Source organism: Talpa europaea (genome assembly GCF_964194135.1).
Source record: "Talpa europaea genome assembly, chromosome: 4".
In the NCBI taxonomy this organism is placed as follows: domain Eukaryota; kingdom Metazoa; phylum Chordata; class Mammalia; order Eulipotyphla; family Talpidae; genus Talpa; species Talpa europaea.
In genome coordinates this window covers 18,855,639-18,875,974 of record NC_140070.1, presented here as the reverse complement: position 1 = coordinate 18,875,974, position 20,336 = coordinate 18,855,639, and the positions used below count along the sequence as shown (strand labels likewise).

Here is a 20,336-nt window from a genome sequence, read left to right as displayed (position 1 = left end):
GAACTGGGGTACAGGCCAGAGATTCAGGGGGATGAGAGGATTCACCAGAGGCAGAACGAGGAACAGAACAGGCAAACCGACCAAAAGACACTGCTGAGGGGACCAGCTGGCAAGAGAGGGGAGGTCTGTCTCACCAAGTGGGCTGCTCCTGGCTGGCCGGGGTTCGAACTAGTGCTGCAGAGGCTGCGGATTGCCCTATAGTGTGGTGCTCAACCCCTTGCGCCACCAGGGAAGTCCCCCCACCAGTTTATCTTTTAAAGTTACCTCTATTTCAAATTGTCATCAATTCTGAGAATGAAATGCAGCATCCGTATTTAAAATGTAATTTATTTTTCTTGAGATGCCTCCTCAAGCAAAAGGAAAATATTAATACAGATATAAACATATTTGATTATAGTCTTATTTACAAAATATTAGCATACACATTGTAATCCTACAGACCATTACATGACTTCTCAATTTCAATTCTGACATGGATTAAGTGAATTTCCAATTAAAATAAATAACAAATAATTTGGGGAGGGGATGAATCAAAGATCTTAAGCCAAAGGATAACATTAAGCTGTATTTTACTCAATTTTTTTTAAAGTGGCAAAGATTAAATATAAGTACATAATATTGACAAATAACACTAATTGCCATGAAGGTAACTTCAATTATCCAAAGTCATCTGGGCATAAGATTTTCTACATAATCCAGTTCTACAACAAGGCTAACCATAGCTGTGAATCCTACTCAATTGTGTCACATAATTCCTTGACTTGTTCTCAGCAACTTTAATGATTAAGGGGTGTAGGGGGGTGGTCTACAGCAATGCACTTTGGGACATTGAGATAGTGAAGTGAGAGGAGCTGCTGACCCTTCTAGATGCCAACCATCAGTACTTGCCATGTGACTTTGTCTTGTGTCTCTTTGATTTTCACGAAAAATACATATTCCAGGACTGAATTTACTGAATTTGTGAATTTACACAAACCTAAACTGAGTGAGAGATCACTGGCTGACTAAAAACAGGAGAATGCCTTCTCGTTTCTTTTAAAGAATTCTAGAAGATATATGCCAAAAGCAGAGGTAAATGATCTGTGTTCTAGTGGTTCATCTAGACATGAGTCCCACAATGCAATAATAGCATATTGCAGTAAAAAAGTATGATAAAGTGCAGAGATTTAGAGGAAAGAACTTTTATCTATTTTCAACCTGTCACCCACTAGTGTTCATGAATTTGGGGAGAAATATACCTCCCCAAATGATCACATTCCCTAATTCTAGGAAAGGGAGTATAGCTAGACATGCGTAAACGTCCTTACAGCAGCAAAAATCATTGATTAATTTTATAAGGCATTGTGTGGGACTGGTGATTATCAAGAGGAATCCTTCCCAATAGTTTAAGACACATTATTGTAATTGTGGTACTGTAAAGAATGAAATGAATGCCATAAATATACAGTCCAGGGAAATAAGAACAGAATCTATGAGTCAATTTATAAATGACCTACTCTATGTGATTAAAACTAAAATGTACCATAATTACTCTTCTCATAATTGATGAGAACTGATAGAATTCAAAAAAAATTTAACTCAGATATAAGTACTTAATTATACACACCTTTCAAATTAAATACGTATTTATGCCTGCATACATGGGTTCCCTAGTGAGTAAGAATAACTTAAAAATTCCTGGACTTCAATTAAATGATAACCTTTGGTCTGTCTATTGAAATTGAGTTTGCCTGTGGATGCCTCTCTTCAGAAACTTGTGATATATTCATTTGGGTCCCATTATTAGTCAACTCTACTTCTGGAATTAAGAACAGGGGTAAGATCTATAGCAGTGATGAAAATATAAAAGCTTACCTTGATACCAAGGTAAGTGAGGACAAGGAAAACCTAGGTCTAAGAATTAAGAATATTGAACTTATGTTCTAGAAATTGTAAATGCAGTTTCTCTTCACAAAGAACCTTTTTCATGATAAGGGCACAGCCCAATAATAAGTTAGGATTCACTGGTGTTTCTCCTCTTCAACTTGATCCAGATGCCATTAGTTGGACGAAGAATCAGCTCTCCTGCCAGGCCTAGTTCTTCTCTTTTCTGGTTGGAATCTACCCAAAACTGCCTCAAGATGCAGGAGAGGATGATCTTTTCTTCCATTATGGCAAACTTTTGACCTTCAAATTAATGTAATAATAGCATCAATTTAATTATAAATATAACTCAAAACTCCTTCAATAAGGAGCTAAGCTATTAATATTTTATGTAGTCTCATTAGCTCCCGGGAAAATCAAACCAACTGGGAAACTTGTTTAAAGTGAAGATTATTTAGCTCCCTTTGCTGTTCCCATCTGAACAGCTGGAGTAGAGCAGGGAATCTGTGTTTCATAGTACCCCAAATGAACCCAAGGTCTCCCTGAAGCATAAGAATCACTACTCTAGTTTGCTTTCTTATTGAGTCTTTGTTGTAACTTATTGCAGGATCACCAGAGTTCTGATCCACCCATTTAAATCTGGCTTCATTTTATAAATGCCTGCATTTAGAAAATGCTAGAGATACTAAAGCCAAAATTGTTTATAATGCATAGTGATGCACATTCACTTTATTTAAGTAGTTCAACCAGCCAAATTGTAAGCAGCCTTTGTTTTGTGGTGGCAAAATTTAATTCTAAAAGCATCAAACATAAAAGTTAGGTTAAATAAACCGAATCATTATTAAAAAGTTTTCTACCATATAGAGTATGTTCAATTTTACCCTTCAGCTTCACCATGAAACTGATTATGCTTTATATTATGACCTGAGCTCCCTCCCCACCAAATCATATGTTGATGCCTAACCTCCCACCCCCAAATCTCAGAATATGAGTTCTGAGACAGGGCCTTTAAGAGGCAACTAAGTTAAAATGAATTCACATGTATGGGCCTGTACCAATCTGTCTTATATCCTTATACAATAAAGAGAACAAAAAACAGACACACAAAGAGAAAAGATCATGTGAAACACAGGTGAGGTGACCATCTACAGCCAAAGAGAGAGTAGTCAGGAGCAGCCACCATGTCAGCACCTGATGTCAGTGTTCTAGCCCCCAGAACTAGCAAAACACATCTCTATTGTTCAAAACCCAGAGTATAGCACTTTGTTAAGGAAGCCCTAGTAAACTAAATACACAGTAACAGTAATATTAAAAAAAAAGTAATAATGTATAGTAAAGTGGAGGGAAAAGGAAAGCAGTTTTTAAAGAGAGCTGCAATGGAACACCACATTGCAAAGAAATGACAGAGAGAAACTCTCTACCCTGTGGCCTAAAAGGTCAAACCAATTGATGGATACAAACCTATACAGTTTCTTGGTCCAGCAGAGAAGGGCACATATGCATATGGATGGCGTCCTTGTGAGTTTTCTGGAAAGAACCTTTCTGGCTTAAATTCCTCGGGGTCTGGGAAGAACCGGGGATCTCTGTGCAGTGCATAGGTAAGGACGAGGGCTTGAGAGCCTTTCACGATTCTGTAACCCGCTGTCGAGAAGGAATGAACATGCCGTGAGGGAGCAAGACAGACACACAAGCATCCCTCTCCCTGCTGTTCTATTACGTAACACGTACCAACTTCGCAGTCTTCACTAAGGTGTCTGGCAAATAAAGGCACTGAAGGAAAAAGGCGAAGGGTCTCCTTAATAACACATTCCAGATATTTCAGTTTCTTCAGGTCCTCTAAGCTAGCAGGACGATCAGACCTTCCTAATTAAAGGAAATACAGGAGATGACAATGAAAGACCTGTCCGGGCTTGGGAGATGGGCTTTCAGAGTAGACTACAGTAATCAAATCACTGAATGCTAAATAGCTACAGATTAACTAGAACTTCTAATATTCTACATAATCAAAATAAAAGGAGACAATATGCTAAATAAAAGAAACCAAACACAAATGGTCACGTGTTGTGAAGTACCCATAACACATAATTCCATGGAAACTGAAAGAAAATTAGTGGCTTCCATGTGTTGGGGGAGAGGGTACTAGGAAGTGGCTGATTAAAGGCACAGGGTTTCCTTTTTGTGATGTTGAAATGTTTTGGAATGAGGTGGGGGTAGCATTGCACAATGTTGTGAAAAGACCGAATAAGAAGATACAGGGATTTGAGTGATGTGGTCATAAGGCAATGCCTGTAAGTGAACGTAGGGGGCAGAGGACATAGGCAGGGAAGGGGGTGCCCGTGGGGGCCTCCTGCCATTGCAGCATCTCTAAAGAAGGTCCTTCTACACATCCTGATTGCCAGAGCAGCACTGACTTGTGGGCCTGGAGACCCAAGTGTAATGACTGAAGGGCACACCGTACCAAACACTCCCTCCAGCTCCTTGTGGACTTCTCTCTGGACTTCTGGGTAAGAACCCAGCAGATACAAGGACCAATTTATGGCAGCTGCAGTTGTATCATGGCCCTGCAAACGGAAGGAGAATTATTTATTTATTCTTTAAAGATTTATTTATTTATTTATACAAGAACCAGAATACAGGCCAGATGCATGGGAGGATGAGAGGATTCACCAGAGACAGAGGGGGGACCCACAGAACAGGCAGACTGACGAAATACACTGCTGAGGGGAGCAATGGGCGAGTCAGGAGAGGTCTGCTGTGCCATGTGGGCTCCTCCCTGACTGGCTGGGGATCGAACTCATGCTGCAGAGGCTGCGGACTGCTTCACAGTTCATTGCTCAACCCCTTGTGCCACCAGGGAGGCCCAGGAAAATAATTTAAAAGCAGAATTATACTGAAAGATTAGCAGATAACTCCATTTTGAACTGTTGCTGAATTTGAACTCCATTTTGAACTGTTGACAACTACAATGTGACTGCTAAATACAGGAAATTAATTCTATGTAGTATGTCACCACAGTGAAAAATAAGTAAATAAAATAATTCCTGCAAGCTGGAGTGCACACTTAGACATTTCAATGCTGCCTGGAGTTGCATATTTTGCAGAAGTAGCTGGAATGACTATGCTAATAAGGAGACACTGGACGGAAGTATGTGTCCTCAAATTTTAAGGGAAAAAAGTTTGACTTTCCTGAGTCAGCTTGCCAGATCTATACTTGGTATTACCACATGCTGCTTTTTAATATCTTTATTTCCCAATTCACCTATTGAGAAATTCATTCTTTGTAATATTTAATGTAGTTAAAAATCATCTTTGCAAGTACTATTTTTTTTTTTTTAATTTGAAGACCAGAAATCCCTTTAGAATCACAAACTGATGAAATTCTCTTCTGCAGGACTCCTACTACCTTCTGAGCTTGGACAGCTCATAGCAGTAGCTAAGCGCTCATTTGCTAGAACTTCAAAACAGGAGGCAATGAGGAAATCGTGGGTTTCAGCAATTAAAAGGAAACATGAAGCAGTTGGGAACTGACAGCAATTTCTAGCTTCTTTTCTACTTATGAATGCCTGACAGATCTTAAGTTTTCTTGAGAAAACAAAACATGTCCACTGTTGTCCCCATCAGAGTCAAAATCCTTTTCTGAAGAAGGAAGTTGATCTGGTCTTTAAACAGGTTCTCAAATTTTATAATTTCTAATTAGAATATAATGCCTATTCCTCTGTTATACTACTACATTTTGATTAATTTTTTAATAACATTGACGTTTCTATAGCTGGAATTTGTTAATGAGGCCTGAAAATAACATAATAGGCAATACCTCAAACATGAAGGTGTCAACTTCTTCTCGAATATCATCATGACTTAGCTTGTTCCCTTGATCATCAGTTACATTTAAAAGCAAGTCGAGAAAAGCCCTGCGTTTATTTTTGGAGGAGGCGGTGCCCTTGTGGTTACTTTGACTTTCTTCATCCCTCTTCATTTCATGGGCCCGCTCAGCGATGACCTGTGTGATGTAAACAATTACAAGTTTTGTTTGGAAATGGATGCAACCTAATAATACATCCTCCTATCAAAACACTCATTTCTTCAACTTATTTTTAAAAACCTTTCATTTCTCTCTCAACAATAACTTAGGTTCCTGTGAAAATATGTTAAACAATTCTGTTAATATTTTAGAGCAATTTCCAGTAAGGTTTTGATAACAAATTTAATGTCAGAAAAAAATGAAATTTTCAAGTGCTATTTTTGTAGTCTTTCCAACAAGGAGATAGGATAGTAGTTTACTAGATAGAACCCAAGAGATTTGATGAAGCTAATGAGACAAAGTTTAGGTGACAGTGGGGAGAATGTGCTCGGCTAATGGTAGGTCACTGTAATTACATGGTGCACTGCAGAAAAGAAAGCGGAAGTTGGTTAGTCCTTAGATGCCAACATCTCTCATGTCTCTGCCCAGTTTCACACCATCACAAAGACCTTCCCTGACTGCTGCTATGCTAGTTCCTAGCACTCACTTTTTTCCCTAGACTACTTTATGTTTTTCCTTTCCATGTACACTTCACATTGTACTTGCTGTTTATTTTTTTGATCTGGGAATGTTTATTGTAGAAGTTTGGCAAGGTTCTTATGGGTGGCCCCTGCCAAGACTGCACTGGGGGCCTGTGCTCAGGCCAGGCAGGCAGTGTAGGAGTGGGTGACAGGAGCATGTCCCAGCTCGGGGACTCAGAGCTGGGAGATGATACTGGGGGCCAGGCTGCCAGTGAGGCCTGTGCATTGGGCTCCACATTCAAGTACTCCCCCATGCCAGTCTCTGTCAACATGGAGACCCTCCAGAGCCGCCAAATCCCAAAGAGGGACACCAATGAATCATCTAGTAACAAGTCTCTCCTTCCCAAAGTCCTCAGGGGGATCAGCCAGGACCCGAACATTGCCTTCCCTTTGTGAGCATCTCCCATTTTTTAAAAAAATTTACACTTATTTTCTTACAGCATTGTTAATTTTGGGACAGTTTTTGATTTCTCACCTCGGCTATAGTCCCCATAGCCTACCACCATGATACTTGTGATCCATCACCACAGTCCCTCATGCTCTTCCCTCCTCTGTTTTGACCCTTTCCCTCCCCCCTCCCTTGTTGTGTGCCTCAGATCTATGGTCAGCTTGCTAGTTTCAACTTTTTCCTGATCTTTTGTTTGGTTTCTCTAAATGCCGCATATAAGTGAAGCCATCTGATATTTATCTTTTTCCTTCTGACTTATTTGCTTAGCATAATCCCTTCCAGCTCCATGTTTCTGCCAATGGAGAAGGTGTGGAGGTCCCTCAAAACACTAAAAATAGATCTACCATATGATCCAGAAATTCCATTCCTAGGAATCTAAGTAAAGACACAAAAACACTAATTTGAAAGGAAATTTGCACTCCCATGTTTACTGCAGCACTGTTTACAGTAGCCAAGATATGGAAACAAACCAAATGCCATGAAATAGATGAATTGATCAAGAAGATGTGGTGTATGTGCACAGTGGAATACTACTCAGTGATTAAAAATGATAAATCAGTTACCATTCTTCAGTTGCAAAGACATCATTAACACTCAGTGGAGCCTGCGCTACAGTTGGGAAGGTACCTCCCAGCAGTGGCACACCTGCCTGGGGCCACAAAATTATAATTTGATGCATACTTCAATTAAATTTTGCTTTTTTGATGAACACATCTTTAATATACTGACTTATTCAAAACAGCTGGTTATTTTTGAAAAAGAAATAAAATAGTGATAACTAGCCAATTCTGATATTTTCCAAGTTGAAATGCAGCATCAAATGCCTTGTCATTGAAAACTAATGCCTATTCCAAACATTTTCCAAAAGGCTCTTCAAACATAGATCCAGTCTCTCCCTTATAATAGTGATCTGCTTGTTAATAAATGTGCATTGCTTATATCATTTTTTTTAATTATGTATTTATACACTAGACTACTTCTAGCCTCATCTCCTTTTGGGTAGGAAACATACATCTAGCATGTGTTTATATGCATCTAGCAAGGGATTAATATTTGATATAAATGTGATCATGAGGTTTACTTTTCCATTTTCAATACTTTTCTCCTGTGAGACATAAGCTCCGTTGTCCTACACTGGGTGCTTTAACAAAACATAAAAATCAGGGACTTGGAATTCTGGAAATGATAATAGTGATGGTTGCATGAGATGATAAATGCATTTAATGCTACTAAATTGTACATTTTTAATGGCTATCATGTTAAATTTTGTATATTTTGCTGCAGTAAAAAAAATTGAGAACTTACATTCTTAGTAAAATTATGTAGTATCTTTAGACTCCTTTTGTGCTCCCTTCCTTCTTTAACCATAAAGAACAAAAGGTCAACCCACAGCCAGGGCATCTTCATTCTTCGATGTATCGTGTCACTCATCCTACAAACAGGATAAAAGTATCTCAGCTGAAACATCTCCTGTGTATTTCTTGAGCACCTAGTTGGTGCTTGGTCTCAGTGGGGGTAAATGTGGGAATGATGATGATTTGTCTTATAGGGTACTCAGAATCCATGATTCATGCTCAATAAGCTAGGTATGGACTATTCTTACACATTCAGTGAAGCTAAAAAGTAAATCAACTTTAGAGGAATGAAGGATCTGTTTTAAAACCTCCTTACTAGATGGTCACTTCTGTTTCTCCAAGGAGAGTTCTGACTTCCCGAGGCTGCCTATGATACGAGTCACCCTCAAGAGGTAGTCTGCCTCTTTTCAGTGTTCCCTCATTGATACCTCATTGATAACTCCTCATTGATAACTCCTCATTGATAACTCCTCAAAAGTGACAGAATAAACTGACTGGCCTCTTCTACAAAAAATTACTCTTTAAGTAGCCATCTGTCACACCGAGGGCTGAGCAAATCCCTCCTTGTTTCCAGGGTTGGGGCAGAAAGGTCTCTGCATGGTCTCGTCTTTCATGCTCAGTTTAGATGCCAATTCTCAGAACAGCCTTTCCTGGCCACCCCAAGTGTAGGCCATATTATTGTTTTCCAATAAATATCAAACTGGATAGGTCAAAATGGATATATCTTTCTAAGCATTTACTATAAAAGATGTTTATATTTATCTGTTTCAATCCCTGTCTCTCAGGTTATCCTGTCTGCTGTGTGGCACAATAAAACTAGTTAATACCGTATGCAATAAAGGAGATAATAACAGGTGCTCGATAATTATGTATCTAAATGATATGAAATGAGCAATGGACTTAGATAGGCTACATCTAATTAAATCCTGCCCCGCCTCTTCATAGTTAAATAATAATAAGCAATTGTTTAAAATAAAACCGATTATATAGGTTGAAAAATAACATATATTCAATGGTGAAAATACGGAAAAGGAGACTGAAGAGCTGGAAAAAAATGGAATAAGAAAGAGAAGACTATAAACAAAACAATAATGACCACAGCAAACATCTTGGTAGAGTATCTTCTAGGTTTTCTCTATGACTATTTCTTACCTACTGTAATCATACTACAAAACATTGTTTACATCTATCTTTTATTACTTAGTATCATAAGGTGATATCTCAAGATATCAGTCATTCCTCTATTGAAATCCCTGTCTAATTAAATTAATTTGTAATATAATGTTTTGTTACGAAACATTGAGAGGATATACAACACAAATAGAAATAATTAGCAATAATTTTTTAGTCCCAAACCACATATGATTTTAAAAACAAACAAAAGTCCTCCATTTACCTATAAACAGCACGTACGTACTCAGAATCCTCATTACTTTGAGCACCAATATTCTTCCCCATAGCAGTTTCTACAAAATATGGTGAGGAACAAACATTCAATTCGTGCACATTTTTTGTGTTTCTTTTCCAGGGGCAGGCACTTGACCAAAAAAAGACATAAATCCTTTTTGGTTCTTATGTATTTTAAAGTCCCCCCATCCCCTCTTCTCCTGCCTTCTGTTCCCCTGCTCCCTGCCCCTGCTCTCTCCTTTCTCCTTCCTGGCAGGTGGACTCTGGCTGTTCTGCTCTCAGCCCTGTGCTGTTCTCAGGCAGCAGCTCTGCAGTAGGCCCACCCTGGAGAATCCAGCGTCCTTTCCAACCCCCTCCTATACCTTTCCATGAACAATAGCTCTTTTCCATTTGGGTCACATTGTCTTTACACTAATGGGTGAGACTCACCACAGATGATATCTAGGGCACACAGCGTGATGTAAGAAAAGCAGTTAAATGCTTCTTGGTTAACATGTCTCTCAAGCTTATTAACCAATATATTTGCTTGTTCATTCATGACATCTAAGAAGTTCTCCAGAATTGTAAAATGGAAAGTGGGTGTTAACATTTTTCTGCGAGCGCGCCATTTGTTTCCAGTACTAGAAAAACAATGCAGTGACAAAGAGAAGCATCATCTGAAGCAAATAAAGTATAAATACAATCATGTCAACAAAAATCTCTTGAAAGAGCTTAATTTATAATATCTGCAAATGATTTCATCAAAAAGACAAAGATTCATATATAGTTACATAATGTGGATTTTATGTTTTATATTACTAGTGCATGAAAGAACATACATAAAATTTTGAAAATTATTTTTTGCAAAGCTTTAAGTTCTGAGTTTCTAAAAATAAGAGGATTGTTCTCCTCTCTATCAACATCTTAGTGCTGAGATGATGCCCATGCTCCCTGATTTTGTTTTGCTATCCATTATCTTGAGTTCTCCAAAGTCCCCCCATAGGTCCCTTGCTAGGCCTCTCACAGAACATGGGGTCCTAATCCAGATGTAAGCGCTAGGGTTGGGGTTACTGACTCAATAGGCCTTTTTGAGACTGACTGCCTTTTTATTAGCTTTTCTAAATTCCCTGCTACAAACTTTCCTTTGCTTCACTCCAGTCATCCATCCGGACCTCCTAATTCTTGTTGCAAACAGGTTATTGTCATTACGGAAAATGGTGGCTGGAGATCACCTTATACCTGGGCACCTGTTTGCCAAAGGCCCATTGTTAGCCAGACCTAGTTTTCCAGCTTCCCTCCTACCTCCTGACAGAACAACCTCGTGTCAATTTATGATATATCAAATTAACCATAGAAGCAATTGTTTCTACAAAACAGCGTTACAAATTGACATTGACATACCTTGTAAGAAGTCCTTGGCCAAGCCAGGGTTCTAAAAACTTGTACAGATAGGACTTGTCAATTTGCCTTGAACTAGTCACAATTACCTTAGAAAGAGAAAAAAATTTTTTGAGACATATATAGACATCAAAACAATCTCAGTGATAAGGATATCTGCTTAGAACACACTTAGAGCAACATTGCATCGCCATTATTACTCTGTGATTCATTTTCATTTCTCTGCCTGGAAGAAATTCAATTAGAGCTTTGAATCTATAACTATCAAAAACTTGGTGACTAAAAGGAGTTGAGAGAAAGGAAAACGGTCCAAGATGATTTCTTGTTTCCTGTCATGACTTAGGATCTAGAAGAGTTATGTATTAAGCAAGTGCGCTAGGTGGGGAGCGTGGGCAGGTGAATCCAGAGATGGACTACATCTAGGGAGACGAGAATCACCAGGTCATTTTCAGGTATTGAACTTAGCCTCGTCTATAAGTAGATGTGAAACTCAGGCTAAAAGCTGGAGCTAGACGTACACATCTGAGTGTCTCCAGCAGGCATGTAACACTGGACTTAGAGGTCCCCCTTCTCCTCTTCTCCCCGACCTTCTTCTCCCTGCCCCTGCTCTCTCTCTCCTTTCTCCTTCCTGGCAGGTGTCTCTGTGGCTGCTCTGACACAGGGGTGTGACTAGGTTGCCTATTTGCAAAGTGAAGTAGAGCATTTAGTGGATGAGCATTGACATCTGAGCACAAAATACTCCCCAGGGTTCTTGCTGAACTCCTTCACTCTGGACAGAACCCTGCCCCCCTAGTCCTAACCTATGTACCATAGGAAGTAACTGAAATCCTTTGTCTGGTGCCCTTACTATTGACTCTGAACGAGGGTTCCAGTTGTGGTATAAAAGAAACTCCAACATTTTCACCACAGTAACTAAGAAAGACTATCCCAGCACTATTCCCTAGAAATTTCCATTTTTATTTTTGTTCCATGAAGAAAAACAGTTTATCCCATTTTCACTGCCTTTTCTTATCAACCACAAGGTAATTTCTTCAGTGTCATCATAATAAGTAAAATATATACAATATTTTTAAGGGGTAATTTCAATATTATAGATTAGTAGTATATGTCTTATCAGTAGCATAGCTGCATTCCCATTTAGAAAAGTTAATTTGGAATAATTTATTTATATGGATATAGTATGAGACTCTGAGGCCCTTGAGGAAGACATTCACATTTTATTGGTCTTATATTTTTATTTCTTTATTTATTTTCAGGTTTATTAGAAAGGGAGAGGAGAGTAAAGTACATTTGCATAGACACAAGCGGGTAGAAAGGGCTGCTCGTCTCATAGTTTTGAATAGGATCATGCTCAGCGAAATAAGTCAGAAAGAAAAAGAAAAATACTGGATGGTCTCACTCATAGCAGGAATTTAGAAAACCTAAATAAGGGACCAGGAAAAAGACTAATTAATACAAAGTAAAAATCAAAATCAACAAGCAACTATAAACCAGAGACACACTACTGGGGGGGTAGGAGGGCTGGAGAGAGGAAGGACTAGGGTCAAAATAAGAGGGGGGGTGCAATTGTATGGGGATTATAACCAAAATGAAAATGCACACATTGTACAAAAATGAAAAATGATGTAAGAATTATATAAAATAAAATATTAATAATAAAAAAAATAGTGCCTGGCAGATAGCATGCACTCACCTTCTGGAATGATCCTGTAAAGTTTTCAAAACTGGAGAATAGACATATTGGGACCAAATGTGTACAGATATCTAGAGCAAGCGACTCTCTGCAGGATTTAGAGAATCCGGAATGCATTAAATTCACCACAGAGCCTGAAATACTTAATGGAATACTCAGGGTACTGACATTAACACAATACACTAGAATACATTTACAACATTATTCCAACGAGGTTCTCACATCATCAAATAAACAGTGGAATACTGATCATCTTCACCACCTACCTCCACATTTTCTGCATGATAAAGGGCCACCACAGGCACTGGCCCAAGCCAGAGTTTCAGCAGCGGTACGTGTCGGTATTCTTCAGTGTAAGAAATTAGCTGCTGAAAAAATTCTGTGAGAAGATATTTAACATTAAATTCAATTAAGACAAACATTTTGTAGTAAGTTCCTTATTGTGTCTTTTGGAGTTTTTGTTGCTTTTTAAAAAAAAAAAATTGGGGAAAGACACTTAAATCTCCTAGTTCTCTCATATTTCACAGGTAAACCATACAGTTCCTGTTAAATGATTTAATGATAGAATTATAGGGTGATTCAGTTTAATTAGGAGTGAGATAATACAAATAAAATATACTGATAAACTGTGAAATGTCAAGTGTCAGATATACTTGTGGTGGCCCCATCTCATGCATTTTCTAAGAACTTTGGACTGTTAAATTTCTCCAGCCCACCCTGCCCTTTTATTGTCCTACCTCTCCCCTGGCAGAGGCTTTCCTTCATTCTCTAAAAACTCTCCTGTCCTAATGATTCAACTTCTCAAAAGCTTCAGGGTCTTCAAAATATCTCCTTTCTTATGGGGAGCTCTATTCTTACTGCTTTGTGTTAATAACACCGAAAAAAAAAAAATCAAGGAATTAACAGTACATGTTTGTTCTAGGAGTTTTATGGTTTCAGGTCTTATATTCAAGTCTTTAATCTACTTTGAGTTAATTATTGTTTATGATGTAAGGCAGTGATCCAGTTTTCCCAGCACCATTTGTTAAAGAAAAATTTTCTTTATCTAATACATATTCTTGGAGTCTTTGTTGTAGTTAATTGTACATGTAAAGTTATATGTAAGGGCTGCTCTTAATTCTATTCCATAGATTTGTGAGTCTATTTTAGAATAATAGAATACTGTTTTGATTAGTATTGCTTTGAAGCATAATTTTAAATCTGGGGCCATATTGCTTAGGCTATTTGAAGTCTTTAATGGTTCCATAAAAATTTCAGGAATGATTGCTCTAATTCCTTAAAGAAAACAATTGGAATTTTCACAGAGACTGTATTAAATCTGCATATTGCTTTGGGTAAAATGGCCACTTTAATGATATTAGTTCTTCAAATCCAGGCATGGACTGTTTTTCCATTTCCTTGTGTCTTTTATTTCTTTTAACACTGTCATATTTTTTGTTGTATAGGTCATTCACCTCTTTTGTTCAGTTAATTCCTAATTTAGTTCTTTTTGTAAATAAGGTTGTTTTCTTGATTTCATTCTCTTCTAGTTCATTGTTGCATGTAGGAACACAACAGACATTTGTACATTGATTTTGTAGCCTGCACTTAACTGTATTAATTTATTGTTTATAATAGTTTTCTAGTAGAGCCTAGGTTTTTCCATGTATATTATAATATAATCTTCAAATAGTGGCAGTTTTACCTCTTCTTTTTCCATTTGGCTTACTTTTATTCTTTTCTCTTGCCTAATTGCTCTAGAAAGGACTCCAAATACTATGGTGAGCAGTATTGGTAGAGTGGACATCCTGTCATTGCCTGATCTTAAAAGCTTGCAGTTTTTCACCACTGAGTATGATGTTAGCTGTGGGTTAGTCACATATGGTCTTTACTATATTGAGGTATGTTCCTTCTAGCCCTGTTTTATTGAGCTTTTATTATAAATGGAGATTGTATCTTATTAAATACTTTCTCAGTGAGTATTGGTAAGATTGTTGAAGAAAAGGAACCCTTGTACATTGTTGGTGGAAATGCTAGCTAGTGCAGTCTTTCTGGAAAATAGTATGGAGGTTTCTCAAAATATTAACAGTAGATCTGCTATCTGATCCAGGAATCCTCTCCTAGGTAACTACCTGTATAATACAAAAAACTAATTCAAAGGGATTTATACACAGCTATGTACATTGCAACACTATTTACAATAGCCAAGTTATGAAAACAACCTAAGTGCCCAATGACAGATGAGTCTCTAAAAAATATGTCATACATATATACATACACACACAATGGATTACTACTCAAACATTAAAAAAAAAATGAAATCTGACTGGGACAACATGGATGGAGCTGGAGGGGATGATGATAAGTGAAAATAAGTCAGAAGGTAAAAGGAAATCTGAGTAATTAAACTCATATGAAGGATATAGAGAAACAAAGCAAAGGAACACATGAAACAAACCCTTGAATTTCACTGCAGAACTGAGAGTGTAAGAGGGGGAGGAGGAGGAAAGTAGGAGAAAAGCAGATAGTAGGCCCAATGCACTATGGTGGAGGGTTGCTAAAGCTTTGGTGGGTCATGTGTGTGGTGTCATAACATACATTTGTAGAAATGTGAACCTATACCACCAAAACATGTAGTGTTATAAACCAATGCTAACTCAGTAAACATGACTTAAAAAGCTGAAAATATATGAAGACAGGATTGACATAAAATATGATTTCAAAGTAGAGTCAAAACTTATAGCAATATGGGGCCAAAATAAGGGGGGCGCAATTGTATGGGGAATATAAAAATTAAAAAAAAATAAAATGCTTGGGATAAAAAAAAAACCTATAGCAATATAAAACACTACAATGTCACACAATGTGCTTGAAACACATTAATTCTGTGACAACTTAAGTAACATCCCCAAGACTGATTTTTCTGAATGTAAAATGGGCTTGTATATATTGACAGTAGCTGCCATAAAAGGTTTTTGTGAGGATTAATTGAGCTAAAGCTTATAAAATATTTAGCATGATGGTTAATGACACATTACATAAGCTCAACAAATAAACGACCATTAATTTTCATTATTATCTATAAAAAATAGCTTTGGCTATTCGGCATTGTTTGTATTCTGTAGAAATTTTAGGATTGTTGGGTCTATTTCTGTGGAAAATGTCATTAAAATTTTAAATTCTGAGGAGTTACAGATTCAGTCTATAACATGAGAAGTGTCATGAAGTAAGGATGAGCTGGATTTTTATAGTCAGAAAAAGGGAGATGGTGACAGAGATTATAAATCAAACAGTATAAACAGCAGAGCAGAGAATGGGAGGTCTGAAAATTCCCCGTGTGTCCAGCCACAGCACAGGATTAAGAGAGATCACACAGGGAGATGAGACTGGAGTGTTGGCGGGTCATGGGATTTGATTTTCTCTCATAGGCTCTGGGAGTAACCAAACATTTCTGATGAGGATAAACAACACTGGATTTTATTTTAGGAACATAAAACTAATGTGTGTGAGATCTGGGAGTAATAGAACACAGGAAGATTCTGGGGTGAAAAAGGGTGAGATCTGATGCACCTGGGTTAGTCGTGCTGATCCTGCTTCATGACTGCACTGCTATTGGGTATGGCGAAACGGTGTACATCATCCCAACGACAGCATTGAAGGGCTGTGAGAAACTGGGGTGCCACCACTCTCTGTGCTAACACCCAGGAGGCCCCAGCCTGGGAAATGCAGCATGGCACTGGGAGAAGTCATTCAGTGACAAAAGTGTCCATCAAGGAACAGCACACTGGTGAATGCCACCCGCTAGAAACACATGGCAGTACCCGGAGACTAAAGGATGAGGAGTCAGGGTCCAGGCCTCAGAAGAGAGCTGGCAAAGGTTAGACAGTTGTCGTGACCCTCATTCAGCAAGTTAAGGAAAAGGTTTGAGTCCTAGTTGGGAGCTGATTGCACGTTAAGAACTGAGGCCTCACTACACAGCCAGAAAAGGCCAGCTAGGGATGGGTGGGGGGGCAGGCCAGCTGGTAGGTATGTGGGTACCGGGACTTTTACTGAGCAAAGGCAATGCCCAAATGACACATCTGGACTTACCCAACCCCACTACGAGGCTACTGATATGCACTCGAGATTTCAACAGAGCTGCTGCACATGGGAATTTGGGCATAATAAAACAAACCGTTAAACATTTCCAGAGCTTCTTCAGTGCCAATAAATGTGTGCATAGACAGCCTATCCCTGCTCCTCATTATCCCTCACTTCAACCCCCATGGACTCAAAGTCCAGTGAGAAAGGGGCTAAGGTTCAGGGATGTCCACTGTATATGCTACTAAATAAGTGGCAATGAGATTTTGATAAAGTATTTGCAAAAGTATTACATTTTGACACCAATACCTAATAAGATATCCTAGAAAACTAGCATTCATTATGTCAGATGTATTTGTTGTCACAGGTTACTATAGGCCAAATCTAGTGCTAAGGATATTAGACGCATGATAGTTGCCTCATGACAGATAAATGGAAGGCATTATTACTGACATTACTCAGTATCTCTGCACATTAAATAATTTGCTCATTCCCACAGCTAGAAAATGGTAGAAACTTGTTTGGACCCCAAGATCACCAGACTCCAGAATGATCCACCTTAGTATTAGGCAATACTGCTTCAAGAGATCTTCTAGTCAAAACAGATGTCAGAAGTGCCATGACAATAGTAACGACAAATCATCAGTGTCAAAATATAGTGTCATGCTCATGTACTGCCTGTCTTGGTCTGGTCTGATAGAGAAGATGGGACATCTGAACCTGAAGTTTGAAGGTATCAAGTCCAACAGCAGGGAGCAGTTGGGGAAGGCAAGTGTTGACATAATAGGCCAGACAGTTGAGAGAACAGAGTTCGAGAGGACAATGAGAAGTCAACTGCAATATTCCAGTTGGGATTACTGAGGTCAGAATTTGTACTGTCCTCCCAAAGTGAAAGGTACCTTCTCTGGTATGAGATAAGATGATTAAGAACTGAGAAATATTTAGAATATTCTGATAACCATAATTTTGCCAATTTCCATGCTGAACACAACACAGGGCCTAAATAAATGTTGACTGACAATTAAGAAACTTATTCTGGGGCCTCCCTGGTGGCGCAGGGGTTAAGACACAGCCTATGAAGAAATCCGCAGCCCATTGCAGCACGAGTTCGATTCCCGGCCAGCCAGGGAGAAACCCACATGGCAGGACAGACCTCTCCTGTCTTGCCCGCTGCTCCCCTCAGCAGTGTACTTTGGTCCATCTGCCTGTTCTGTTCCCCACTCTGTCTCTGGTGGGTCCTCTCACCCCCTGCATCTCTAGCCTGTACTCCAATTCTTGTATAAAAATAAATAAATCTTAAAAAAAAAAAAAAGAAACTTATTCTTACTAAGTTCTCAACAATGATTTGGAAACTACATGCATTCAATTTAGTCCTAAAACAACTCTATAATACAGTTTATAAGTAAAGGGCAAAATCTCTAACTTAGAGCATTTTAAGCACCTTCTCAAAAACTTTTCTGCAAGTCTGGAAAAATCCAGTACTTGCTGATAGATTTTGGTATAAGACAGTATTTTTCATTCCTTCACTCAGAAAGTAATTCCAAAGAGAATTACTTTACTCAAACCCACTCACAGTTTGTTTTGAAGTAGGTCTTCTTCACTAGAGATTCAATTCTTAGAAAAATGCCCTCAGAGAAGATGATGAGATTTAAATATGTTGCTTCCTGTTGTGGAGCTGTATTTCTACACTTAAAGCCTTAGAGTGGAAGAGGAGTTTAGCTCTGCTTTTACTATGAACAAAGATAATTTTAAAGGTAATAGTCACATCTCTAAATGTCTTGTGGGATCACTGGCGACACCAGTCACACTGATGTTGGGTTGGTTAAAGGTTTATATGAATTTATTCTGCCAGAAGACAATTTCAATATTTTGGTAACGCTTTCTTTTGAGGTCTTATATAACTGGGAAGATGAAATAACATCATTCTATTGATTTGGACAAAGAAAATGGAAGAAATAATCATTCAAGCTTTGAAGTTAATGATCAGCCTGTAAAACTATTATTCATTAATCTAAGGACAAATTGGGATCTGCTCTTGGCTCTTTTTACAGTAGTCATTTGGGGCTGTCAGCGCTGGGTATTTCAACCTAAACACTCAATAAATCAAGTGCTAAGCTCTAATTTGCCTTCCCTGATGGGTGACTGCAAATACTTGGTGTTACTGAGAACTTTTTAGCTGGAGGTCATTTTTTTCCAGCAACAAAGCATAATATAAATCTAATTCTTCAAGATGAGTCGAATAAACAACACACCCACAGTAAATAGGTCTACTGAAATCTGCTGATTAATTTTGCCAGGAGACCTGCCATTGTAGTAGTTCTCTAAGAGGGTTAAAATATGAAGGTCAAGAAGGAATGAAAGTTGTGGCCAAGTTCATGTGAGGTACTTGTGTATTTGTGTGTGTGTTTGTGTGTGTGTGTGTGTTTGTGTTGGGGGGGGAGGGGACCTTCCTGGGCTCAAATGAACCCCAGTCCCTTAAACTCCAGACAGTGGGGGACAGTGCTAAATCTTAAGATATTGGCCTGGTTCCTGGAAAGTTTCTGTCCTTAAAGCTTTAACAGCCATGATAGGAGGAAACACAACAGAGTTTTGAGGCAGGACAGCTACAAGGTGGGAGAAAAGAAGCGAGGACAGGAGATTGAAAACCCCACATCTGTACTACACATGGGGGAAAAGTTCCTCCAAATGGAGGGCAGTGGCGAGTTTGGCAGGTGTCAGAGAAGCTGGAGAGAATCTGGAGTCTATACTTAGCACATAACAGATTGTCTCTGCCAGCGGCCAGCACTCAAGACCGGGACCTCGGCTCAGGCTGCAGGAGGAGCTCCTGCTTGTCACAGGCTCCCTGCTAGGCGGGGTCACGCCAGGGAACCCACCTCGGGCAGAGCAGAGCCGCCTTGGAGAGCTCCTTACCTCTCGCATCCGGCTTCATCATCAGCGCGTGGCCCACCACTGGGTAGGCGCCCGCGATGGTGGGGACCGTGCGCAGCTGCAGCCATTTCCGCGCATAGCTCGCCACCATCTGCAGGAAGTTCAAGATCAGGGAGGCGCCCGCCAGGGAGACAGCGCTCAGGGCGCTCCAGAGCAGCAGCTTCTGCCCGATGGGCACCAGCCACAGCCCCATCATCGCTGCAGCAGCCGCTGTGCTCAGGGCTCAGAACTGTGGGGATGGCAGGGCCTGGTCTCTGGGGGCACCAGAGCGGGGTTCAGTCCCTGGAGTTCAAAGGCGCTGGTCCTGGGAGGAGTTCCCGGGCAGGGGCTGGGGGTGCGGTGCGTGTGGGAGGGGAAAGAGGTGGTGCCAGGCCCGCTCGCTTCGCCCGTCCATGGCCAGGCCACCCTGAAGTGGGGACCTTGATTCCCGGATTTCTCACTGCAGGGGCCTCTCTGGCCCTCGTGACTAAGTTGGGGCTTCCAAGGCTGCGAGACAAAACACCCTGGAGGCGGTTGCTGTGCATGCTTAGCAAAGCCTGCGTAATGCACTCGGGCCTCTTTGTTTGGTTCTAGCAGAAAACGAAAGCCCGGAAAACAGCTGGGGCGCTGCATAGAGAGTGAGGAGTGTATCTAGAGACACTTAACTGGAATGCAGCGGAGAAGA

General features: G+C 39.6%; 1 protein-coding gene across 1 annotated transcript; it reads right to left on the bottom strand.

The window, feature by feature from the left end:
* Positions 1-1,993: 1,993 nt before the first annotated feature.
* On the bottom strand, positions 1,994-19,959 carry LOC311170002 (cytochrome P450 4V2-like; the record flags this gene model as incomplete). The annotated part of the gene is made up of 11 exons (XM_084232315.1): positions 19,655-19,959; positions 12,952-13,064; positions 10,996-11,081; positions 10,045-10,235; positions 9,605-9,674; positions 8,159-8,285; positions 5,678-5,863; positions 4,322-4,424; positions 3,592-3,726; positions 3,325-3,504; positions 1,994-2,166 (listed from the first exon to the last, which is right to left on the bottom strand). The coding sequence occupies exons 1-11, from the start codon at positions 19,866-19,868 to the stop codon at positions 1,994-1,996; spliced, it is 1,578 nt and encodes a 525-aa protein (XP_084088441.1). The 5' UTR covers positions 19,869-19,959.
* Positions 19,960-20,336: the final 377 nt, after the last annotated feature.